General features: G+C 42.5%; 1 protein-coding gene across 2 annotated transcripts in view; it reads right to left on the bottom strand.

Annotated features, from left to right (window-relative positions):
* The window catches only part of AMPH (amphiphysin), a 215,300-nt gene that overhangs the window by 18,518 nt on the left and 169,477 nt on the right, over positions 1–27,305 (bottom strand). The window contains exons 12-17 of one of the 2 annotated variants that reach the window (XM_040644416.1): positions 26,201–26,317; positions 22,726–22,749; positions 20,712–20,735; positions 17,925–17,957; positions 12,490–12,546; positions 8,003–8,128 (exon numbers count right to left, since the gene is read on the bottom strand). In XM_040644416.1, the coding sequence (XP_040500350.1) occupies positions 8,003–8,128; positions 12,490–12,546; positions 17,925–17,957; positions 20,712–20,735; positions 22,726–22,749; positions 26,201–26,317 (381 nt within the window). The remainder of the gene's footprint in view (positions 1–8,002; positions 8,129–12,489; positions 12,547–17,924; positions 17,958–20,711; positions 20,736–22,725; positions 22,750–26,200; positions 26,318–27,305) is intronic. The other variant, XM_040644417.1, reaches the window with a different exon arrangement.

Here is a 27,305-nt window from a genome sequence, read left to right on the forward strand (position 1 = left end):
GTAACTCAGCGTGTCAGTAAACCAGGACGGACGCAGTTTGTCTAACTCTAAATTCCGTGTTTTATCATACCATCCTGTATCAAGAAGACAACGCACCTCTCCAATCAGAGTTCCGTAGCGATCCTGAGACGTGGAGCGTCCCCACGGACCCACTGCTTCCTACGGACAAGCACCACCAGGTGGTGCTTGATAAAGTACGTGAGTGGAATTTCATAAACTAGAATACATTCATTTATAGTCTTGGAACACTACTCTTTAAAATGAGATTCGTAGTTTATAAATAAAATATTCATTTACAAGTACTACTGGGTACCTAAGCAAACATGTCATAAAATCCCTCTTAATTAAAAGCTAATTACATGATAGAAAGATAACAAGAAATGGTTGGTCGGAGAGAATTTCCCTTAACATTAGTTTTGCCCAGTAAGATGTGTATAGAATGGGAAAGTAGAAGACCAACCATCCCCTGGCTTTATCCACTGCACTGTGGAGTAAGAAATTTGGCACTTGGACGTTCATAGTTGTGTTCACAGGTTAGAGATGAGTAGGCTCCCAAGGCTGCAAGGACCACAGAGCCATCCAACCATTTTACAGAGGAGGAAACAGGATAGAATGGAGGACCCCTGCAGAGACAACCGGGGACCCAAGTTTCAGTTCTGATCCTTGCACTCATCAGCATGAGAGCTGGAGTGACCTCTGTGTCCCTCTGGGAAGTCACAAAGGGAGGTAAATATCACAGAGGGAATCCTGGTCACAGGCCACCCTTCTTTTCTTGCCCATCCCTTAATCTGGATCCAACCTGTGCCCTTGACTTGTCTGACAATCCAGGCATTTCTATGGCAATACAGGATGTCCCTCCAGATGCATTTTAAAGAAAAGCCTAAGAGGCAGCTAGCATCATTACAGCCTCAGAGACTGATGTACCGAGCTGAGGGCTGGTGGCCAGTACTCCTCTTCACACAACCTCTACTTAGAACAGCTCAGGTCCTCATGTTCCTTCAGCAGGACAGCAGAGGTGAGCACTCGCCTGGAACACCAGGCCTCCGATGGTGCTCCTTTCCAAGGGGGCACCTGGTATTACAAACTTCATTTGATATATCCATGGGCGTCTCTTTCTAATAAAGGAAGTTAGTGGTTTTCTTCCCCTTGACCTTCATCTCAATCATCTTTTTTCAATCTACTCCCTGACTATTGCCTGCAGTGCCATCATCAGTCCCAGCGCAGCTCAGCCGCTGGCAGCACTGTTGCCATGGCAACACCTGTCTGAATTAGCGCCATACTTTTCTGCAAAATTTCAGATCTCCAAAGTTAATGAATTTTTGGTGCATCTGGCCTTTCAGGTCATGGCCAAATATCCAATAATGATACATAGTAGAACACTGAAGTTTTAATTAGAGCTTTGTTTGCAAAGTCTATGAGAGAAGCGGATAGGAAAGGTGGATTTCTCTTTCGAAGCAAAGGTGAACACAGTGCGTTGTGCACTCTCAGAGATGGAGCCATGAGCAAGATCTAGTCTCCAAAGCAGCCAGCCACGAAGGACAGCCTCATTAAGGAGAAAGCCTTTACAGCACAACGAACAGCTGACCTTGCCGCTGGCCGTGTTATCTTTGAAGAATCCGTGAAGCACTGGTTGCCACTACTCAGACTGCCTTCTTGTGAGTGGACCCAGGCTTGGGGCGGCAGAAGGTCCCACGCAAAGGCTAGACCAAAAATGGTGATCTGCAAATCACCTAAACGTCATCATGGTCTGTTGGTAAAAATCCCACCCCCAGCCCTGCCAAAAACCACACGCACCTTCCTGGGCAGCCTGGAACCCACCCAGATGACGGACTGGAGCCTGAATCTTGAGGAAGGGTAGACAGCTGACAGTGGCCCTTGGGAAACCCAACTGCCAACCCTCTGTCTTAGTAGACTTTGACTAGCTCATGGCATTGGTAAGTGAAACCTACTCCAAGATGATCTGTTAGGCCAATTGCCTAGCAAATATCACAAGGGACTTGGAAATCCTTAATTTTTTAATGTAGTAAGTTGTAGATTTTTGAATGCAGGAAGAGAACATAGACTTTAACAGGTACAGTACTCTTAGAGGAGAGAAAACTAGCAGAGAAGGGTGAAAAGATTTTCCCAGGGCCACCTCACTGGTTAACTATGGAACCAATGTGCCAGACTCTCAATTCAGGGGTCTTTGAATTACAACCTCTTTGATACTTGCTTTACATCCAAAGTATGGGGATTAGAACACGCGTTCCTTCTGAGAAGCTCAGGGCTGAGGCTGCAGAAGCATTTCTGCTTCCATTTTGCCCCTTCTGCCATAAACCAGAGCCTTCCACTGATTCTAAGCATTGGTTGTAGGATGAGCTGACATCAGCATGGACAGATTTCAGCCTAGCTGTGACCCTGATGGCTTTAGTTAGATGGTTATGTGAAACTGGTCTACAAATGTACTTCCAGAATGCCTGCTCTTTTTAAAAACATAGCATCTGGTGTAGTCAAGAGGTGTCTGTCTATGGATTAAGGTGCCAGGATTTTAATTTCATGTTACCGTTTTCTGGGTGTGTGATCTTGATTAAGCCACTTAAACTCTCTGTGTCTCAGTTTCCTTAACCTGTAAAATGGGGCAACGATACTGAAATAAAGCCTATTTCCCAGGACTGCTGTGAGAGAATGCATGTCAAACATCAGCCCTCAGTGCTATCTATGATGACAATATGGCCCCCGTTTACTTTAACCTTCCTCTCCTGGTGTTCCATCAGACCACCTTTCCCTTCAGGCCACACAAAGGAAGTCTCAAAGAAAGCATCTGAGCCACTTGAGACTTAGGAGAACAGAAGGCAATTTGTCAGAGAAAAGTTCTCTGATCTCAAAGCAAGCATTTTTTCTTGATTGTACATATGGTTCCAAATCGTGTCCACTCGTGAGGAGTGGTCCGTGTGAGGGGCCCTTCTGCCCGGGGCGGGGGGAGCGGGGAGGATAGGACTAAACAAGAAAGGGCAAGAAGCAGATGCAGAACGGGAACACACACCGGTCTGGATGTTTGGCTCCACATTATCCATGGACTAGGTAGGTCTCAGCGCTGTCATCACCCATGGAGTGAGAGGGCCGAGACAGTAGAAGACGACTCTAAGGCTCTGTCACATCTTACTCTGTCCTGTGGGGACGGACAGGGATTGACGTTCGCAGGGGGAGGGGAGGTGGGCATTATTGTCTAAGCAAGGCTGTCTTTTTAACATTTGAATGAGTCTGGTCTTACCCTGGCCGTCCAACTGTGCTGATGGCCAGGAATGGTTTCCACGTGGGCTTGTGAATTGAGCCAACATACACTAAGAAGAGAGAATAGGGGACTTCTTTACCCTAGTTAATTACAACCAAAGCCCTGCTAAGAAATGTCAAGCCAAAACGCAAGACTTCCTATGTGACAAAAAGCTTACACCAAGACAGACACAAAACGTCACTCATGGTAAGATTGTATTTATAGGAACTATCCAGTAGATAAATCCACAGAGCCAGAAAGCACATTGGCAGTTACCAGGGGCTGGGGGAGGGGAGGGAGCAACTGCTTAACGGGTAGGAGGTTTGGGGTGATGACGAGGTTTTGGAACTAGACAGAGGACAACAGTTGTACAGTATTATGAATATACTAAAGTCAAATTGTTCACTTTAAATGGATTAAGTATAACACTTAGAACACACCAAAAGTATGCACAACCCTCACCTGGGCCTGTTCAAGAAGGGGATTTGTTTTTCCTGAGGAAGGTAAAAAGGTACATCGATCACCAGGGCACATATAGATTTAATTTAATGTACAGCATGCTTCAGAGGGAGCACTTTGAGTTTGGCCATAATTCTACGATCACAAAGGGCAGACAAGAAACCAAGCTCCTCTGGCTTCCTGTGGTCTTCTGTCTTCCTCTGACCTACTGGGAGCTCATACCTGGAGGCACAGTGGGAGCCCCAGCTCTCATGTTTACTCCGCACGAGGAGAAAACTCAAAGGCTCTTTCCCATGCACGTGACCATCCCCGAGGAAATTCCGACAGCCGTGTGGTCTTGGCCTCCCCCACCACCAGCACGTGTGAACGAGGACGGCAGGAGCTGTGTCTACCGTCTGCATCACTGTCTCCCCTAGATCAGAACAAAGCCTGACATCTAGAGAGGACTCAAATTATACTTGTCAACCGAATGAAGGAAGAAATGAGCACATGCCTTCTATTCAAGCCCACAGAAATCTTCCTAGCAAGATGAAGTCCAGAGACTGTGGTCTGGCCTATATACATATATATTTGGTGGTTCAAATTGGTTTTGACAAGTCAACTTAAGTCTGGTGACATTTTCCAAAAATAAAACGCAGCGAAAACAAAAGCAGTCCCCAAAATAATAGGCCAGTGTTTCATCTTCCAGGATTCTCCACCAATTCTAAAAACATCTTGATCTTGATCTTTTTCCCATTTATGTTTTAGAAAAGATGATAACCCTAAACTAAATTGCAGCGTGTTTCCTTAAAAATAATAGGCAAAAAAAAAAAAAAATTTATTGGTCCAGTTCACGTGATTAGAGCAAAATACAGGAGCTGACAGAAATTTAGAAAAAATTAGAATGCTACTCTCTACAAGAAAATGGGACCAATGTAGGTAAAAATCTTTATCTGATTCTTAACCTAATTACCTGATATATATCTGAGACAAATAGGAATCATTTATTTTCCTAAAGATGATTTTCATTACTTATATAACATGGAAACATCTGGACAAGAAAAAAGGGTTGGCTTTTAAAATACATTCTATAGATACACAGGTGCAATTCAGTATTGCAGGAAAAACTAAAATAAACAAAAATGTCATAGTTACTTTGCTTGAAAGCCCCAGGTCTCTTTGTTAAAATTCCGCTTTTGAAATTACATCTGCCTCTTTTTTTTTTTTTTTTTTAACAAAACCACCAAACTTCACCTCATATGAACTGCATTGTCAAGACTTGAAATAATAACTGTGTGGTGACATTTTGGCAGCAAAAGGGATGACCTCAAAAGGTCATGTCAGCCCAATCCTGACTGATGACAGCCATAGCCAACCTATTAATTAATGCTCGGGACACAATGTGGATTCTTTCTGTCTTTATAACTAAATATCACACATCTAGCAAAGGAGGAGACCTTTCTTTAGAAAAAAATAACCCTAGTATTATTTTAGATTATCATGACCAGAAGAAAGAAGCTGTAAATCTACATTAGAGAACAAAAATACTTTCTATATGATGGCATTTTCTTAAGTACAAGGGAGAACGTGGGGGAGAACTGACTTGATCCGACATGTCAATTTAAAACACACAGACGGGGGCACCTGGGTGGCTCAGTCTGTTAAGTGTCTGACTTCAGCTCAGGTCATGATTCCAGGATCCTGGGATCGAGCCCCGCATGGGACTCCCTGCTCAGCGGGGAGGATGGAGAAGTGAACTACTCAAGCTTTTTCTCCTCAGAGGGGTTGGCTCACAGGTGGGCTATACCTGCTGTTCTTATATAACCCCTGGGTCTCAGCAGGTGCCTGAATCCTTCACAAGACTCTCCAAATTGCCTCACATTTCACAAAGAATCCAACTGTTTGATTCTCTAAAGTTCATTTATAACCTTTAGGAGACAAGTATTTTCAGAATGAAGACTGCAGTCAAATATCTCCTTACCCAGCAGTAGGGAAGCTGGTTTTAGATGGTTGATGGCTGCACTGTACGCTATGTTTTGTTTTTGTTTTTGTTTTGAAGACTTTATTTATTTATATGTCAGAGAGAGAGAGAGAGAGCACAAGCAGGGGGAGGGGCACAAGGAGAGCGAGAAGCAGACTCCCGACTGAGCAGGGAGCCCAACGCAGGGCTCTGACCCAGGACCCCCAGATCATGAGCCACCCAGGTGCCTCTGTACCATACACTTTGTTAAATATTTTAAAAATCACCCTTGGTTAAAAAGATCACAAATCTTTATAGTAGGTATGATATAGCAGCTATTTAATGATGGGTAGCTATTTATATTCACTGGAAAACCAATGAATTTGGAGTCTGAAGAAACAAAAACCTACTTCTATATGTCTGTTAAAATAAGGGTAGGTGCACGACATATGAGGTCAGGGCACTCGGAGAGGTGATCACGGACAGTCAACGTTCCAGCCCATATTTAACAAGTGAACTCGTCTATTTCACACCTCCCAGCTACTGCACGACATCAAACAGCTTTGCTCAAAACCATGGGTGTTTTGGCATTCAGCCTTACACTGAGTAGTCTGGGCCACGGAACCGATGTGGTTTAAAAGCACTGGTGAGCACGAAGTCTGTGCTACTATTCAAAATAGAAACTGGTAAGAACGTTTTGGAACCGAAGCAATTTCTAAATCAACATCTGAAACTCGTCAATATCTTTCTAACTCCCTGGTATTATCCATATCCTTTGAAAAATCACATCTCTTTTTTAATTATAACAGGGGTAAAACAAAATCAACTGTATCTTTCCCTTCCTTTGTTATTAGATGATCTTAAAGCTAAGTTGGGAGGACAGATCACAATCTCACACCCAATGAAAGGGCCCCCTTTGCACTGAGGTATGGAGATCGCCAGAGTCTGGGAGAAAGAGCAGATGTTGGAGCCTGGAGCCTAGGCACCCGCAACCTACAGTCCGTGCAAGCAGCACTTCCAAAGAGGACTTAACCTAGTAGAACACATTTCTTATTTTCCCTACAGGACTTGGTCCAATTCTGTATCTTTAAATGGAAAACATGATCATTTTGCTTGAGTTATTCTTAATCTGTATTTCCCATTCCTATCTTGCCCTATTATTTATTTTTCTACTCTATTAATAAACTATAGATTTGACAGATGACCTATCCTCTTCCCGGTAAAATAACAACAACAAATAATAGCAAGAAATGTAACTTCAATTTCTCTAGTTTCCTAATCTAGTCAATGATATTTTGGGGGAGAGGCAGACTGGTTTGAGTTTTTGTACAGATTCTATAAAGGCTAGAGGAAATGGTAACCTGATTGAGGTTCTTGGGAGACATTTTAACTATATTTCGTCAACAAACTATTTTTCACTCTCCATGAGTTATTTTTTTTAAGTAGGCTCCACGCCCAGCGTGGAGCCCAATGTGGGCCTTGAACTCATGACCCTGAGATCAAGACGTAAGCTGAGATCAAGAGTCGGATGCCCAACAGACTGAGCCACCCAGGTGCCCCTCTCCTTGAGTATTGTGAATTAAAGATTTCTTAGTATTATCCTACAATTTCATGAATGTTACATTATCTAATTCAACGTGCTGCACATAGAGCTCATCCCAGTGTGTATGTGGTGTGGTATATGGCCGTATGGAATAGGGTAAGAGCGGGTTCCCAAGCAGACAAAGGGTCCCCACGCTCTACATCCTCAAGGTCCCTCTTATTATAAGAGCCAACATCAGACATGATTTTGAGGAAATGGTTGTACAACACAGAGGAACCGTTATTGATTCAAGGATTTTAAATATGGGATTTCAATCCCTTGTCAGGACTTAAGCAACCTACGAAACTCATCTTGTAAGAAATCAATATGGAGACACAACCAACAACGTTATGACCCTTCTGCAGATCACCGCAGGCTGGCCCTTCACGGCAGGCACATCTCTCGCCATCACAGGTAGCACACGGCACTAACAAGACTAGTTATTTGTGAGTTCTACTACCTAGCTACCAGGAATGCGAGCATCTCAGAAAAGAACAGAGGCATCCTCTTTTGAGAACCAAGCCTGTGGCTACATGACATTTCTCTCTAGTTCGTAAGATCAGGTCTCTGGATATCTTCCACTTATAAACATAAAAGAGAATGAAGTGTCACTGTCAAAGGCACAAAGGCCATTTGAACCTGGGGAGCCATGGCAGACAGGAGGTGATTTGGCCCAAGGGAAGCATGGATGAGAAGGGAGAAATGAGATCATGAGATGCGCAGGGCTGTGGCAGGGGAGGCAGGTGGAGGGTGGGAGGGGGGCGGCGCTCACCACTGCCCCCTCCACTGGCTCCTCAGCCTGGGCGTCCAGTCCAGAGTCCAGCCCAACAGCAGGTGCAGCAGCGACAGGGGGCTCCTCTGCTTTCGGCTCTGTGGGCGGAGCCTGCTCAGATTCAGCCTTTGATTGTTTTGAGCGTTAGAGGAAAAAGATTCGACACGTGAACAGAGAACATCACAGAATACTGGGCAATTGAGACTTTCTTCGTCATCCTATAGGCAACTATCTTCATTAAATCTGTGCTGGAAAAAAAAACCCACATTTGGCATCATGAGCCCTTCACTGAAAAGTCTAGAAATGGACTCTTAGTAAGCTTCTCTTTAGCATCACCAAGCACTGTCATTTCTCTTGGAGTTAGACAAAGACTTACCATTTTGGTTACTCGTACTTACATGCAACTTGTTGACATCTACAAGAGATCCAAAAGTGGCACTGTCTGCTATTTGGCAGAGAGAGAAGAGATCCTAGGAGCTCCCCACCTTTGCCAGTTGAGGGGAGGTGGGAAGAGCTCAGAGGCACGTGGTTCTGGGGCCTCCCGGTTCTGTCGATATGCACTGCACCCAAAATTGAGGGGTCATCCCAATATTCAGCTCAAAATGCATTCGTCTGCATGAGTAGGTCATTACGAAGCCACTGTTGCCAGTGCCCCGGCTGGGAGGCAGACCCAGCTACCTGACAAGTAGCCACCAAGTCGCAGATAACTTTGCTGGTCGGTTTCTTGTTCCATTTCTCCCCCGCCCCCAACAAATTCTGAGCAATCCATTTCTTTTCCTATACTAAGCTAATTCCATGCAGAACCATAGGGTGGTATTCTCTCTGGTACCAATTAGACGCTTCTAATTGTGTGGACAAGAGTGACGTCTTTCCATCCCACTGTGACCTTTACTCATAGACATCCTCCAATTATATGCTGAATCAAGCCTCTGGACTCTCTTAGCTTCATAACTGTTAGTTTTAAAATTAGCACTATCAAGTCGCAACAGGCCAGTAAAACCGCCACAGCTAATGCAGTCACCACAGCTACTGAAAATGTTTCCTCTTTCTCAATTTTGACTAACGTAAGCATGTTTATTTAGCAGCATTATATCACTAAATGGATGGCCATTAGAAGGCACATAAGGTTCTTTCCCATCAGGACATTCAAACTGTAAGAAAGTTGAGAAGTGTTTTCCTAGAGGAGGAAGAAGTCTCCAGTAAATACTGGGATTGGAGAAATCGGTTCACTTTTGTCAGACTCTCTCACCAGAAGCAAGAGGAGCCTCCCCGGGCTTTCCCTCTCTCAGACCTGCCCCCGGAGGGTGGTGCGCATGGCAAGTTCCATAGAGAAGGGATGGGGAAGTTCAGGTGAGATTACAGGAAATGAGTAACGAATAGCTTAGTGTTGGATAAATACACAAAATGTTTCTCTTGTGCCCCCACCAAACCCTCCATTGTGACGCATGCCTTGATCCCACACCGTCCTTCCCTTTAAAGGGCATAATAAAAAAAGAAAGGCTGCTTTGGTAGATAAGTGTGCAGAAATTTGATATTTTTATGGGCTTTTATAACCATTAAGGGGTGATCTGACACAATTTTTAAGAAAGAATGAGATAAAATTCGCTCTAATATACGTTCAGGAGTTTTTATGGGAAAAGATTTCACTTTTATTGTTCAAAAACAATTATCTTCATAATGGAACACGGTTTCAGAGCAGCAGAGAGATACCGTAAGCTCTCAGGATATGACCTTACAATTTGGAAGTCAAGGTGACTTGCTATGACAGGATGGTATCGAATGACCTACACAGCAAGGGTATTTTGACAAAGCACCAAGAAATCCATATGCAGAGGGCTGTCCCCCTGCGGGCTGAGTGTATGAGAAAGCCTAGAGGCAGATAAGGAGCCAAGAGAAGTTTCAAAATAGGAGTCAAATAAATATATTGGTGGACATAAAAAAATACAAAGATAACTGAAAATGAAAAGATATTCGTATCAGAGCCTGGGTTTCTTGGAAGTCCAGAGAAATTTTGAAGTTTTATGTAAGGCGAGAATAAGCAAGTGATTTTAAATAGGAGCTGAATCGCATTTGCTTGCCGAAATCAGACAACGCAACAGAAGCAGAGCATGAAGGGAACGTGGGATTGGTTATGTCCCCGCAAGTCACCACGTTTCCCCTGTGTTATCATATCACACTAGATATTACCATACAGCTACGCAATTTAACAACTCAAATTCTAGGGGGACAAATACAACTCACTCAATGATGAGTAAGGATGAAACACGATAGCATGATTGTACATAAAATCAAGTACTCCAACTTAGAAATAGAAGTCGCCCTTCTATTCCTTCTAAGATAATGTAAAATTGTAAATATTTTGTCAAGATAGAAGAAAAGCAAAGGTAAACTGTGAACCAGATCTCAGGGGAAAATCTCAAACAGTCCCGTCAGAATTATGCCCTGCTTTTACCACATTTTTTCTGTGAGATGCCTCTCTGAACAGACCTTGTAAATGGGTTGATGGCATGCCATCCCCATTTGGGGGTGCTGGTGATCATCTCCTATTGTTTGCTGGGGTGGCGACCATCACACATTCGAAGGAGAATCATACTTGAAATTTACTGGTGGCAGCAGGATGTCACAACGGTCTCACTCTGAGACACAGAAATGGAATTCTTCCTTTCGAACAAAATGGGAGGCGGAGCCTCACTGCACATTCTCCAGTATCCTCTGTCATAAGACGGAAAGCAGGTCGTTGCAGATGAAGGACATAGGCTGGGAGTGAGGGGAAGAGTCTAGTCACGTTCCAGGATGGCACTTGCCTTAGAGTCCTGCTTCTCCAAACTCAGGAGAGCTAGTTTAGTGAGAACGGCAAACGGCCATCGAGGTAACTGAGCCCTGAGCAAGGTTTGCAGAGTCTAAACTTGTCCTCAAGGGATGTCCCGTGGGGCCTTAAAATGCAGACTGAGGAGACGTGCAGTGGACTACCAACGTCAGCCTTCACCTTGCTCAGCCAGTGAACCAAACTTTGGGACACTGTCCTGCTCCTGGAAAGATACTACAGAATCACAACTCAGTGGGAGACAGGGTTTTGCTCTGATTTCCTAGTTCCTCACATGGCTTAGCCAATGTCGGCAGCATCTGCAATGCTGGGCATGACAAAGCTGAGTTCCCCAATGGAAAGAAGGTGTAAAATGTCTGCTTCAGAGAACACATACCCAAAGAAGGGAAGAACAGGCCATGTAAGCTCCCACAAGAAACTGTGGGCAGTAGGAAGATGTCTTAGGAAACTTAAAAACCACTGGATTCTATGCCTGGATTTTCACATCAAAGTAACAGGTGAGAGTTTAATTATGATCCACTGCCTTTCTTTTTATACTAACGTTTCTCCATTTTTCTCTTGACCCATTCACAACTGATAATTAATATCTCATCCTCCCTGTTGGTTATACCATGTTGGTATAATCCTTACTTCAACCCCCAGGCTGAAAATCACCAATGAACAGGACACGTAAGTCTCTCGGGCTCCATTATCAACATCAACATAATTTGTACTTCAAACATTTCGATCTTTACTTGCACCCATACAGACTCCACCTCTCACCTGGTTCCCCAAAAAGCAAAAGTATGACAATCAACGCACAAGGATTACAGACACACTGGCCTTTGAGAAATTATCAGAGTAACCTTTAAGACAAATTTCCCAGAACAGAATTCCTTACTTAGACACGAAATCATCTAAAAAGAAACATTTATTCTACTTACATCCAATTCTAAGCTTCCACTGTGAAAGCCAGGGGCTGGGATAATTATATCCCATTCCCACGGGAAAGCCAGCGAGCTACAGATAACACTCATGAACGCCCCATCCCGTGTAGCCCACGGCCGCCAAGCTCCCAAGAGACGTCACTCAAGGCCTCTTCCTTCAACTTTCCTGCTGCGGAAAAGGTTTCCTGTGATAACTGCAATAACAACTTTGTTGGAATCTCCTCTGACACCAAGAGTAATTCTGTCAGCTCCTACTCACTCCCTAGCTAAGCTTTGTCCTCACGTCCTTTGGCAGCAACAGGGGAATCACTTCTTTCTACAACTCACAACAACGGGAGGGAGGAGATGGGAAACGAGGTAGCTTCAGGCTCGAGAAGCAAGGATCTATCCTGAAGCATGAATTCTTGAGGCGATTTCATTTCCAATCCTGTGGAGTAAACTACACTCAGGCAGAAACGTCCTGCTGTTGATGGATTTACAGCGCTCCACTGAAGCCCAGAACTAGGAGACTTTTGGTTTTTTTTGCTGGGATCACTGCGCCTTTATAAAAAGAAGCAACTAAAACTAAAGTCGCAGTGAGAGTTTTCGGAAGCTTTCCTTCCTCTTTTCTAGAAAACAAAGGGCTGCAAAAACCACATTCTGGATATTCGAGCTCTCGATAATCTAGAATGACCGACCCTAGAATGTTCAGCAGTAACTAACAATGGCCCCCCAAACACACACCAAAGTCAACTTACCAAGTTACAGATCATGCTCTGGTCTGTCTGCATTGTGAATAATGAAGTGTCCTGGGGCTGAAAATTGGGGGAAAACAGAAGATGAAAAATTATGATAGTTCCAGCTAAATTTGCTAAAAAAAAAATAAAAAAAAAACCCGACAGAGATATCATTTCAATTCACTTCTATCAATTATATCAAGAATACACAGTTTTTAAAACTTTAATATAAAGTTTTTAAAAGTCTCCTTTTAGGGGCGCCTGGGTGGCCCAGCGGTTAAGCATCTGCCTTCGGCTCAGGGCGTGATCCCAGCGTTACGGGATCGAGCCCCACATCAGGCTCCTCCGCTATGAGCCTGCTTCTTCCTCTCCCACTCCCCCTGCTTGTGTTCCCTCTCTCGCCGGCTGTCTCTCTCTCTCTGTCAAATAAATAAATAAAATCTTTAAAAAAAATAAAATAAAATAAAATAAAAGTCTCCTTTTATTTTCAATCAGAAAACAGACAATGCAATAATAATTTTAGCAGATGTTCTAAACATAACTGTGAGCTAGCGTGATACCACACATAGTACAGTAAGAGTCATTTAAAAAAAAAAGGGTAGTGACCTTGGTCATTTTTGATCTGTAGCTTCTCTTCTGGACATCAACACTGAATTAGAATTTAATGGCTCTAAGCTACAAATTCACACTTCTTAAATGTTAGAAGTTCAATCTCACTCTATCACCTAGGTGTGACTTCTATGGGTTTATAATGAGCCATAACTTGGGGTGCCTGGGTGGCTCAGCCATTAAGCGTCTGCCTTCGGCTCAGGTCATGATCCCAGGGTCCTGGGATCGAGCCCCGCATCGGGCTCCCTGCTCTGCAGGAAGCCTGCTTCTCCCTCTCGCACTCCCCTTGCTTGTGTTCCTGCTCTTGCGGTGTCTGTCAAATAAATACATAAAATCTTTTAAAAAATAAAAAATACAAAAAAATAATGAGCCATAACTTAAATGTTATACCATGTATTCACTGACCTAGAAAAAAATCAAGCTGGAATAAATCTAAGGGAACAGTGATCTCGAAGACAATATCCATCTCTCGTTACGCTGGCAGCCAGGCTTATAACCACTAGAGAGAAGACCAGAAGAGTCTTTCCTGGTTAAAGTGACCAGCTGAAGACAAGAAAGAAAAAAAAAAAGTACCCACAGAATATGATATCAGGGCTCCCCAACAGAAAAGATGAGACAGTGACAGTTGGTTAAAGACGTTGTATTGTGGCAATTACCTCTATTGCCTCCAGAATCTAAACTAGACAATAAAGGGAATTTCACAAAGCAAATTTAAAAAGCTTATATCCATGAGCATAAAAAGAATGAAAAGAAAGATAAGAGCAAAAACATTCTGAAACTGAAAAGCAGACGAATGAAGAAGTAACTTGGTGGATACAAAAAAAAAAAAAAATCTGTATCCTAAAGCGATGTAAGAAATGCCAAAAACACAACCCAGTTTATTACTCAGAACTCCCAAAGGATCAATAATTAGAAACACAGGGACCAAGGGAAATGGAAGTTGAGTGGTGCTGAAGACAGGGAATTGGCTGGAAGTCTGTGAAAAAGCAACTGGACCTCAAGATCCTTTCATGTATCCGAAAACCAAGTGATATCCCTTCATTGCAGCACAAGACTTGACATTATTTCCACAGAGGCTGAAACAGAAGGCCTCTGGACTGGGGAACACAGAGGCATATTAGGAAAGTAGCAGGCTTAAGTGAGCATTTACATAATAAATACTGAGAGCCCAGGGTCCCTCCCCTCTAAGTTCCAACATGTTTACCATCTACCTTCCATTATACCCACCAGACAGGAGACCAGAAGAGGTGGAAATTTAACCAGCCCAAGAAAAATGCCACAGAATTTCATATCAAGAGCTTCTCAACAGGAAAAATCAATCAGAGAATTCCAGAACAATACCTATAGTCCATGAACTCTATCTAGACCTGTACAAGTTTCCCAACAGCTTTTTAGTATCCCACTCTTAAATATGAGTAGACAGCCAAGATCACCATTTAGGAAGAGTCTCAAATAATAAAGGGAAAAGCTGAATAGTTAAAAAAAAAAAAAAAGGAAGTGGAAGAAACAAAGACTTTCTAGGTAGGACCTTCGAAAATGGTCATGATTATTAATACTTCCAGAGATATAATGGAAGTGTTGTATTCATGACATAAGAAGAGGATGCTATTAAAAAACAAATATTCAGTAAACAAAAAGAACTCTTGGAAATTAAAAAAATAAAATTGATGTCTCCATCCTCAAAAAAAAAAAAATAGTGGTGAAAAATCTGTTTCTAAAGAGCTGGAAAGCAGAGAAAGATGACCAAGAAAAGGAAAAAGCAAAGAAAATAACTAGAAGACTTAGGAAAACAGAAGGAAACCATTAGTGAGATTAAAAAAAAAAAAAATCCCCCACTAAAAGACATAGATTTTTAGATTAAAAGAGCCTTAATACAATGCATGAAACAGACTGAGACCACAGTATATCACTGTAAAATTTCAGAAACACGAGGTAAAAAAGAGATTCTACAAACTTCCAGAAAGAGAAAGTGGTACAGCAGGGGGCAGAGACAGAAAGAGAGAGAAAGAAAAGGTTTCTTAAAAATATCAAGAATCAAAACAATATAGTGATTCAACACCTCTATACGTCACCCAGTGCTCATCACAACAAGTGTGCTCCTTAATCCTCAAGACCTATTTCCCCCATCCCCCCACCCCTTCTCCCCTCTGGTAACCATTGGTTTGTTCTCTATAGTTAAGAGTCTGTTTCCTGGTTTGTCTCTCTCTCTCTTTTTTCATTGTTTTGCTCATTTGTTTTATTTCTTAAATTCCATATATGAGTGAAATCTTATGGTATTTGTCTTTCTCTGACTGATTTATTTCACTTAGGGATATACTCTGGAGCTCCAACCACGTTGTAGCAAATGGCAAGCTTTCATTCCTTTTTATGGATGAGTAATATTCCACTGTACATACATCATCTCTTCTTTATCCCTTCTCCTGAAACTAACATGAGACTCTATGTTGACTATATTGGAATTAAAATAACTTTTAAAAAGACTAATACCTACCATTTCCCAATAATTTTTTAATACTTCAGTCTCTATACAAATTGCCTGCAAGCTGAAATTAAAATTTTGACGTAAGATACAGAATATCTAGTAGTGGACCAAAGTGATGTTGGAGAACCAGCGTAGTATGACACAAAGCCAGTGATAATTAATGGTTGTGCCCAATTAAAGACCAAGGTAATAAATGAAAAAAAGAACAAGGATAATGACATAACAGATACTTGGAATGAGAATACTATTTAAATAATTATATTCAAGATTAAGAAAGGCCTTTGGAAAAACTGACAAAACCCTCCAATACTAATTCAAAATCTGTTTTTGGAAAAAAAAGAGTCTATGATCCTGCTATAAAAATCAAACATGAGGTAAAGTTATTGTTTGTGGAATATTTCTGTTGGAAAATTGTTTATTCTAAAAATTAGCATGGAGGTTTCATGATAATCTTAATTTTATTAAATCAAGATTAATTTTTTTTTTAAAAAGAATCAAGTTTCTCATGGGCAATATTAGAAGGTAGAAATGGATGGAACAATGGTTTCAAAATTCTAAGGGAAAAATTTATATTCTAATGTTATATCCAATCTAACAGATCATTATTTATACAGATAAAGACACTTTCAGATGTACAAGGTCACAATTACATACTTCTCATGCATACTTTTCTTAGGAAGCTACCAGAGGATGTGCTTTAATTTATGGATGTGTTTTAATATGTGGAATTAAACCACAAATGAGGAAGATTTGTGTCCAGAAAAGAGTGGACTGACAGAAGGCAACACCTAGGACGGACATACAGGAGAACGTGTGGGAACAGCTGTGGCAGCAGGGGTCGCCAGAGAGAAGCCAGTTCAGACAGAGCAGCCCAGAAGGAGAGACAAGCAAATTCTTCAGGAAGATGAAACTGACCGAATGCTGAATGTTTTCCAACAAAACGAGGGGAGATTTATATAACTAAGTACAGAGTATAGGACTGAATCAGTGATAAGTCCCTAAAGCACTGAGCAAATGAACCAACAAGCAAACAAATAAGCCCCTGTGATTATTTCCTCAAACGACAACAGGAAGTTGGCATAAAACTAAAGGTAAACTTCGTGGCGGGGGCGCCGACAGCATTGCTGTCGTTACCCTATTACCACAGATTGGCTGGACAGCTACCTGGGACTATAGAAGAGTAAGGGCAGGAAGGAGGGGGGGTGAGCCGGGGCGGGGGCGAGCGGGGGTCTGAAGGCACATAAAGCCTGCACCTTTCAGAGAGATGAGTCGATAGATCATGCTTTAGAGACCAAGAAATAGCGTTATAAGCAAGTCATGCACACACACACGTGGCTGAGATCAGACAATCTGGCAAACTGACCTCCAAGAAACGGGAAATGGAGGAGGTGTATGACGGTCTGAACTTTTTACGTAAAACCCTCTGATACAATTTGGTTACTCTTTACATGCTGGGCATTTATAACTGATAATTAAAAAATGAGAAATGAATAACAATTCTTACAACGTGACCTTTCAAAAGAGTTTTTGGTTGCGGGTATGGGCGGACTATCATTTTACAGGGAACATGGGGGAAAGTGGTCAAACTTTTAAATAGAGAAATTCTAAATGTTAAAATCAGAAATTGTTCACCTCTAATATTCTGAGACAAAGCAGTCATCACAGACAAGCCTCTGTTTGAAGTCTCCCTTGAAGAGGTTTTCAGAACTTACTCCATGAGCTTGAGAGCCTCGTGGCCTGCCCTTACATGGGTTACAACTGTCTATCTGTTGGGTCGTACAGAGGGATGGGACAGTCCATCTTGTGGATCCTCTTAAACAGACACCCAAGGGAAATTCTGCCTTACCGATCAGAGTCAATCTACGGTTTCCGATCCTCAAATAGCTCCTTCCTAAAGAACGACTGAAGAGGTAAGGTTGTGTGTAGTAGGGCTCTTACATGAATCTGTATAAGGAGGTTCCTAAAAACCATTTCTATTTTCCAAAGACAAACAATCCTATCTCCTCTCTTCCAACAGCTGAATCGAGTGGATCTCTCAGATCAGGAGAACTTCTCATTTCTAGTAGAGCAATCAGCAGAATTACATGGCAGTGCTAACCATATGAATTGTTGATACAGCCCGGAAGCACTCAGGAGGTGCCGGACTACTGGGCAAAGTGCTCTGTGTGCATGTCTCACTGACTCTTCACAACACCCTACAACGTTGCCACTATTACTGCTTCCATTACCGAACTTGAAAGTCATAGGGTCAAATTTTGCACTGACATGCTTCAACATTATGCTATTCCAATGACACCGAGATCTGTATTTTAACAATTTGCATCATTCTCAGCAGATAGAATGTGCCAGTGAATTGATCTCTTACCTGGGTGAATCCATTAAATGTACCACCGGAAGCCTAAACAGAAAGGGAAATCAGAGTCCGTTATGTTTTGCCACTTTTGTGGGATCAGTAAATGTCCATCAGACAAGTTGGAAAGTGAAGACCACCACACGTTTTAAAATAATACAAAAGGTTGCTGTGCGTGAAAGTGTTTAGGAAATGCGAAAGGCCATACTGTATTATTTTAAATAGGCTGACAAAGATTATTTTACAAATGATGATTTTTACTGGCGTGTGGCTCCGTGCTAACCAAAGCCCACTTTCTCAATAATGAGATGATTCCAGAGGAAAACCACGAGGGTTAAATAGCTCCTTTTTTAGGCCACTGATTGAAGCTAGAAGCATTTTCAGTATTTCTCTAATACATCATTTGAATGAACAGCTGTTAGGAGAGTCTATAGTTTTGGGGCTGCCTGGGTAGAAAGAGTGCACGTGTTCTTACTGCGGAATCACTTTAGGAAGAGTAAATTAGTCTGTTCTACATATTCTCCGTGTTCGAACAGTAAAAATGAAAGTAGAATAAACATAATAAACAGGATGGTAAAATAGACTCATTAGTTCCCAACACAAAGATCCTGCTTTTGTAATGCTTTTGCTTTGTCTTGTTTTTTGTTTGTTTGGTTTTTTGTCAACCTATTTGTGTTTGGTTTGCACAGATTTCAAGGAGATGAGGCAGGCCTGAGAAGACAGTGATGGATGGATAATGAAGTAGGTGGGAAACATGAGGAAAAACAGAACCTAGAGAAGTCTCTGGCTAGTCTATACTACATACTGGGGTAAGTACCTCTTCTTTATCAGGCTCTATTTCCTGGTACAACAATCCATATCTCTGGTTAGCAATTTCATCTTCAGATAAGTCTGAGTTGCTGATGTCATTGTCTTGGGGACTAGCAGAACTCTCGGTGCTAGCATTGTGGGAGGTTCCCAGAACCAACGGTCTAGCTATCTCTCGGCTTTGTTCCCAGGAGTTAGCAATGGCTTGTTCCCCACATACAGCTGCTGCTAAGTCCACTTCTGGTCCTCTCTTGCCTTCAACTATATCTGAATGTTCCCAGCCATTATCTATGCCTCCTGTATCTCTGATAGGCCAGTGGTTAATAGGAGCAAATCCACTTGCTTGGCCATCTGGTATACCAGAGAATTCTAATATATCCCCGATGTTCACTGCTGAATCCAAGCTTGGCTGCCAGATTTGACCTGGATCTGTTGTCCAAGAGTCTGTTTTTACAACTGTTGGCAAGTTAATGGTATGGCTACAGTTCCCAGTCACTGTACTTTCAGACCCCTCTATTAATGAGTCTTCTGCCTTACACAAACACCAATCTCTTCTGTTTGCATTAGTTCCCAGAGAATAATTAAGATCTGTCCTAGAATGAACTGCTACCTCATGTTTTATTGGTAAAACAGCCTGATTTTCATTCCTGTCAACCCCAGGAGTATGTAACACAGCCTCGTGCTGAATCTCTGCAGTATCTGCACTGCCTTGTCCTGAATGATGTATTATATCCCAGTTAGGAGGGTCTATTAAATGTTTCCTTATGTCTTTTCTAGCTAAACCCCATCCCTCAGGGCTGACATTTTCAATATCAGATATAGAATCAGTCTGAAGAGGCAGATTCAAAATATCTGTGTGATGGGTGGGATTAGCTCCAGAACCCTCTATAATTTTACAGTTATGAATTACCACTTCATTCCCCTCATCTAGCCCTTGGCTTCTGTCACTAAATTCAGCTGCCATATCTACTCTTTCCAGGTCTTCTTCTAATACATCAGTCCTATCAAAATACTTTTGATTGGTCTTTTCCCTTTCCTTACAACTAACTCTTACATCTTTCCTCATTTCCTCTTTACTGATTGCTAAGGTCACCTGGTCCTGCTTTCCTATTGTCTTAAGAAGATCTACTAGCCTTTCTCTTCAAATTCCTCTGTACCTTCTAGTGCCTTGATATCAACAGCTCCAATGTCTACCTTTTCACATGTCTCCACACCTGCCCACATAGAATCTTCTATCTTCTCTTTCTCTTCCTCTTCTTCTGACTGTTTAACATCTTCTTGACCTTCTCTGACCAGGCCACCAGTTTCTGTGGCTGCCATCTCTGAGGCAGATAAGTCATGAGGCCGCTCCATCTCCGTACCAGCCGCTGTGGCAAATTCAGCTTCAGGCACAGGCTTTGGGTCCAGCTCTTCATTTCCACATGGAGAGGCTGACCCCACGACATGCTCACCCTGTTCAGCTACCGTGTGCCAGTCAGCAGAAGAGGAAATTCCCGTGGATAGTCCCATGTTTTGCTCTGCTTCAGACAGACATGAAGAGTCCTCCTGAGACCCACCTGGGGTAATTTCCTGGCTGACTCTCTCTGTACTAGCATCAGGGCCCCAAATAAATGCACCTAGGTCAATCTGAGATCTTTGGATTTCTTCGGCCAACCCACTGTCTGGAGTTTCCTCCATGATCAGGTTACACAGGGAAAGACTTTTTGAAGAATCAGTCTTTAGAGTATGCAGAATAGCAAAGGAAAAAAAAAAACAAAACAAACATAAGATGAAATAGATCATGGTAAGATTTGATGAGAAACACAAAGCTCTTCAGTAGGGTAGCACCAGTTAAGTAAAGCTACAGAGCATTTAAATTAAATGGCTTAAGGTTAAATCTGCGACTAGCAATGCCATGAGAAAAAAATTTAAAAAGTTCATTCTAGATAATATCCATGTATATAATGCACATTAAGTATTTTTAAAAACTCCAGAATATTCTGGATATTTACCTACCGGCTGTACCAAATCAGTGCTTGTCTGTATGAGTTAAAAAAAATAATAATCAATAATAATAATAATAATAGGGCAAAAGAAGCAAATTTCCTAGCACATGAAAATCCCATGCTGTCCAGAGTCAACACTCTCCTAAAAGCTGTGGCTTTTACTGGTTTGAGATTAAATTTTACAACTTGTTTTGTGATAGGAATAAGTTTTGTTCCAATACCGTTTAAGTCTACACAGTTGAAACATGAAGAAAGCCTCTCTCATTTTCTAGTCAACAAAGATGTTTCAGGGCTATTACAAGACTTCTGCTTTAGCAGACTCTGAAATGCAAAGTTTCGAATAAATAAGCAAACCTAAGAACACCAGAATAAGACCAAGCCCTAGCACCCACAAAAGTACACAATATCATATGCTCTGACACAATATCAGAATAAATCTTCCCCCAAACTCACCCCACACTTGCTTCTGCCTTTGAGGTAGTGTTTATAGGGAGGATGATCTGATACTAACCACTCTGACTGGACGATTCTCCTCATGTTCTCCCCCCAGCCTAGAAGCCTTGTGTGCACGCAAACAAACAACACTGGGAGACTGAAGGGATCAAGGAACAGCAGCAACTATATCCAGGGAGCCAGCGTTTTGCAATTTTGTCAATGCCACTATTCTTAACAGGTTTGTCCTCTGAAATAATCCATGATCCTTCTAGATGATACCTTCATCCTCACCATATACCCTTCCCAGCTAGGGAAGGAAAATGTATCATGACTCTAACTAAAGATATGAAATACTAGACTAATCAAACATTAGCAGTGTCCTCTTGACCGTCAAGACCATTAACACAGAGTTGTCGCTAGAATTCAAATGCCTGAATGTCAGTCCATGTATCCCTTTTTGTGATTATACAAGTAAAGCCAGCTCACTATAAAGGCTGTTTTCAATCAACATCGTTTAGCTCTTTTCTTGAGAGCCTTCCTTGATGCTTCAAGGATCCTAGGTGGCGCAGTATAGACCCGCTCCTATGGAAGGGAAGGGGCCAGTCATCTTTCTGTTTGAAGGGAAGAGAGTAGCAATGTCACTTCAGAAGACCAGGCCCATGAAGAGCTAGATCTAGCAAAAGCTCCTGTTGCTCTCTCACTAAAAGAGAAGAAAACATGAAACTCAACAGTTGAGTTCTGAAGACCAAGTGACCAGAGCTTTTCCAAGACAGGGCAGACAAACGCCCTGCCCCTGAGGGTGTGAAGCTACACATGGGTGTGGCCACCCTCCCAATCCCACAACACACATGCAGCCACCACAAAGCCCTGTTCCCGTCTTTTTCCCAACTCTGACTTCTGGAAGTGCTCATCCTTGCACACCAGATTAGCTGAATACATATCATTAGTAGTAACAGCTACCAGACGTGGGGCTAAGCAATCTACAAATATTATCTACTTCATCCTTACATAAGCCTCTGCGGTAGGTATCATCACCCTTATTTTACAGATGAGAAATGTGGAGACTGAAAGAAGTTCATAAATTGCTCAAAGTCATATTATTATAAGAGCTAGAGTCTGGACTCAAACCCAGGGCTGTCTGACTCTAGAGCTCAAATTCTTATTGTTAAAGCTTCATTATCATTGGAAATAATAGTAAGAAAGGGATTCCCTGTGCAGAGTAACCTGCCCCTTACATTTTCTCATCCATGTTTTCTTCTGTTCTATTTAAAAGCAACCAAAAATCTGCCCACCCCTCACTACAACATTTCCGGTAGCCACTAATAACCACAGGAAGAAGCATAAAGGGGCATAACCCCAAATTCTTGCTTATCCAGGTGTCTTGCACACTCACACTCTTTTCCTCACCATTTTTTCCAGGTGCTGGTAATGCTTGGAACCATCAGGGAGCTGATAATTTTTCTGGGGGACCACATTATCACTAAAAATGTCTAGGTCTTCTTCGCACCACAGGTCAATTAAAATATAACAGGGTTTCCAAGTTTCTAGGGATCCAGATACATCAAAATACAAGCTTTTAGTACTCTTACCGTCCATAGGTCCCAGGGCAATGTCTGAAAGCAAACAGACAAACAAAAATATGGTTAGTATACAAATCCCAAGCATGTAAAAAATACTGAGGTGATGAAAGTTCTTGAAGTAAAACATTTTGAAACACTTAGTACAGCACCGTTCAACAGAATTTTCTGTGGTGATGACAATGCTCCCTATCTGTGCCATCCAAGATGGCAGCCACCAGTCACATGTAGCTACTGAGCACTTGAAAGATGCTAGTGTCACAGAACCAAATCTTAAATTTTACATTATTTTATTTAATTTGAATTTGAATAGCCAAATGTGGCTTGTAGCTACCATACTGGACAGCAGAGGACCAGTCAGTCTGCTTTTCACTATACGTAGAAAGCTGTATCTGAAACATGATGAACAGGTTTACTTTAGCGAGCGCGTGTGCACGCACACACACACACACACGTGCACACATGCGCACACACAGTTAAAATGAAGTACAAGGTGTCCAGATATTAGAGTTTCTCTCATCCTTGAGGACATGCAGATCTGAATCACTGCTAACGCCACTTCCTCCCCTCCCCCCACCATATTCAAGAGGTTGCATTATGACCAGTTTGATGGTAAATGAACCCCAGGAAAAGAGTTCTTCAATATGTTAAATTAGATGATAACACAGCTCAACTAACAGATAATCATGCAAATTAGCAGGGTGCCCCCTAAGACATATGGATGAATTAGACTTACTACTGGCATTTTAATTATCAAGCTCATTGATCACGGGGATTGAATCCAGATGGTTCAAGTGACTTCCTCTGTGTGTTTGAGAAAGTGAGGGAGACCTCTCTTTCTCATTTCCTTTGTGATTGAGAATTGCCACCAAGGCCACATTCTTTTCTGCCTTTGTCTTTGTGACTAGAACAGATCTGTGTTTATGCACTTGTTTTGAATCACTAAATGAGCGGGAAATTAGAAAGCCTGACACTCCCATCTAAGAATATGGGAGTTTCCAGATGGGGTCACAGACGTCTCATTAAGATTCTGTACTACAGAACATGGACCCTGTGGTTCTAAGTGAGCCCCCCCCCCCCCCAATCTGGGCCTGCTCTGATCTGTCTGGCACCAGCCACCCGGCATCTCTGTGCAGCCTGGCTGGTCTCTGGGTTAGCACCCACCTGTCGAACAACTAAGAAAGGAGAGCAGAACCGCAGCATGGGAAGCCACAGTTATCTGTATGTGGACTCCTGCAACGAATATGCACTTTCTGATTACTCAGATGGTTTGGGTTTTCTTGCTTCCCGGCCTCTTAAGAATCACAGCCCCTAAAAGCTACTCCACATCCCTGCATAATGCAGACAGCACTGGTGTTTTCTCCAAAGGAAGGCAGCAATGTGAAACGGCATGTTTATCAGTCCTCGGAATCATGAAAGGATGTGTTAACTCGCATGGACACTGCGGAGATCACAGGCGAGGCGTTCCACTAGCAGCAAGAACATTTAAAGCACAGGGTCAGGCGATGGGTAAGGGAGATCATTCTGAGCAAAGGGGAAAGCAGGCCAGCAGAATCTAAGGGCTCTGTTCTTTTTGTGATCACAGCCTAAGACTGTCCTTGGTGAAAAGGAGATGTGATTAGAGCTGGCTCACAGGATGACTCTGCCGTGGCGTGATGACTCAACTAGAGCCACTGGGAAGGGGGGCGGTTGACTACCCGGCCTGAGGGTGAACGCGGGGCCCACACAGCTTTTCCTAACTGCAATCATGCATTTTCTTCTGAAGACTTTTGCAGATTTAACTGAGGTCATTTTTTTTAATTCTGAAAGAATCTTTGTTCTAAATCTACACAAAGTTCCATGATCTGTGGATTTATTTAATCATGAGTTGATACAAGAGGTTTCTCTCTAGATTCAAACTCGCAGGCAGAAGTGCTGTGGCATCTCATCCAGTGACCACGACAGCATCCACTGCAGAGACTTGCTGTCTGCCACAAGAGTAGCGAACGCTGGCGAGCGAGGCAAAGGAAGGCCCATGAATTCTGCACAACGAGGGAGCTCTGATGGAGAAGTATTCTGAATGAGATGTGCATTCATGTTCTGCTTTCCTCGGCTACCAAGGCAGAGCCCTCACACTCGCTGACAATTACTATGTTAGCATTTCCCAAAGTATGTCTTCGAGAACATTCCAATAACCATTAAGAAACTTTCACTAAAACAGATTTCTGTGGTCAAACAAATTTGGGAAACTCTAAGTTAAACAAGTCTACGCAGTTTTTTCTTTTAATTTCAGAACTTCCTGGAGCCTTTAATATTCTAATGCATATTGTGACTCTCCTTTTAAAAAGGAGTTAATAGAACTTTCCCAAACATTTATCTAAGAGACCCACTTTTTGTAAAGTATCTTTAAGGCTAGTATCTGATCTGCTTATTAATTACCTGCTTTATTGACATCTCAGATTTTTATTGTTCCTATATTACAACAGGGAGGCCTTTAGAAACCCAATCACAATCTAGAATAAAGCATGGATTAGGAGAAGCTTATTTATCGAGGTTTATATTGAGGTGAAAGTGGTTTACTGGAAGGTATCACAAGACTTCAAGACCAGAAAATTGAGTGAGGTCTCAGTTCTCAACTTCAGTTTTATAATACACCTTCATTAATTAATTTTTAGGATGTTCTAGCATCTTTGGATTTACCCAAATTCAAATATGAGCCCAAGCACATCAAAAATACCGATATAAACAATTTCTGTGTAGCCAAATTTTGAGTTAACTTCCTTTCGTAAGCATAGATGGTTGTAAAGGAAGTCTACTGCAGAGGAATCATCTAGAAGTCATTACTGCGCCCACCTCCAGGATCCCTCTGCTGGAAAACGCTGTGGCGATCACTACTGAAGTAGGGAAATGTTGAGGGTGAGGAAGCGATGAGCAAGGACAAGCTGGATAAGCAAGGCCAACTCTGGCCATGGTCAAGATCGCATAAGGGAAGCTTCTGCAATGGGGAGGAGGACAACGTCATTGACTTCAAAACTACCAGGACTAGAAAGCATTTCTGTTGGGGCATAATTTCAAGGTTATTTCTAACGTGTTTAAACTGCAAAACGTGAGGAAGGAAAGTAGAGAAAACAGTAAGAAGATTAAGCCCAGGGCCAAAAGAAAGAGCTTCATTTAGAGAAGCCAGAAAATGTATCATCCAAAGCTGAACACTCTGAGCACAAACTAATACTAATAATGACAATTACTCTGAGAGAGAGGATTCCTGGGCCAACTGGAATGCGTGGCCATTCCAGCTCTAAGGATAGAGATGATGGGGGGAGGAGCTTCGGAAGGAGAGCTATGGATAAGGTCCTCTTTCTACCCTTCCTTTCCACTGGGGAATGTTTGTCAACCCCAAAGAAAAGTCACTTGAAATGGACGGGGGTCCCTGACTGGCATCTGCTGCCTTATAGAGCTTCTTCAAGTTTATGAAATGTCATCCCCAAACATCAGAACTGCCACTGGGTACCTGCGACATGGGGGAGTGGGTCACTCCGGCAGAACCAGGAGGTGCCACCTCAGGCTTGAAAGGGTCGAAGTCCAGATCCAACAATGTCTCCTCTTTCTTCACCTCAGGGACTTCGTTCTGTTAAAATGAAACAAAACAAAGTATGAGACTTTATGATATAATCCATGCATGATCCTCAACACCACTGAATATCCCCAAAGCAGGCTCTGATAGTTTGCCAGTTAGGCGGCTCACCCACGAGCTCCCAGACTCACCAGCTAAATGTGGTGAAGGGGGAAATTACCAACTCTGGCCAACTATAACCTAAGACACCCAGGAATGTGACCCAGGCTTTTAGTTCCTCTGCTTTGTCCTGGTCTGAATCCAGCTAATGAAGAGAACGTCTGAGAGGTATATCCTGATGCCACCAAGATCCAAGGACTCCCCTCTGCTAGTTCAGAAATCTCAGATCGAGAATTATAGATGACCGGATGGGGCACCTGGGTGGCACAGCGGTTAAGCGTCTGCCTTCGGCTCAGGGCGTGATCCCAGCGTTATGGGATCGAGCCCCACATCAGGCTCCTCCACTATGAGCCTGCTTCTTCCTCTCCCACTCCCCCTGCTTGTGTTCCCTCTCTCGCTGGCTGTCTCTATCTCTGTCGAATAAATAAAATCTTAAAAAAAAAAAAAAAAAAGAATTATAGATGACCGGATGGCTTGGAGCCATTCCTGTAGGCCACTGCTATGATGTCTCCTGCGAAGCTTGCACATAGAAAGGAAGGGACTTTGTCTACTATGCCTACCTGCACCTGCCTCATCCCCTCAGAGGGACCCTATCCCTTGATCTAGTTATCGTATGATCCATTCTTCAACCATAATGCTGTTGGTCTCAACTATGCATATGAGGGAGGGAGGGCAAAAGGGAAAGAGGAGGGGAGAGAACCATGCCCCCAACATTCACTGGAAAATAACATTCTTTTTTTGGGGGGTGGTTTTTGTTTTGTTTTTTTGGGGGACTGTTGAAAACTTTTATTTTTTTAAATATTTTTTTATTATATTATGTTAGTCACCATACAGTACGTCCCTGGTTTTTGATGTAAAGTTCGATGATTCATTAGTTGCGTAT

The sequence above is a fragment of the Ursus maritimus genome, unplaced genomic scaffold, assembly GCF_017311325.1.
Source record: "Ursus maritimus isolate PB19 unplaced genomic scaffold, ASM1731132v1 scaffold_3, whole genome shotgun sequence".
Taxonomy (NCBI): Eukaryota; Metazoa; Chordata; class Mammalia; order Carnivora; family Ursidae; genus Ursus; species Ursus maritimus.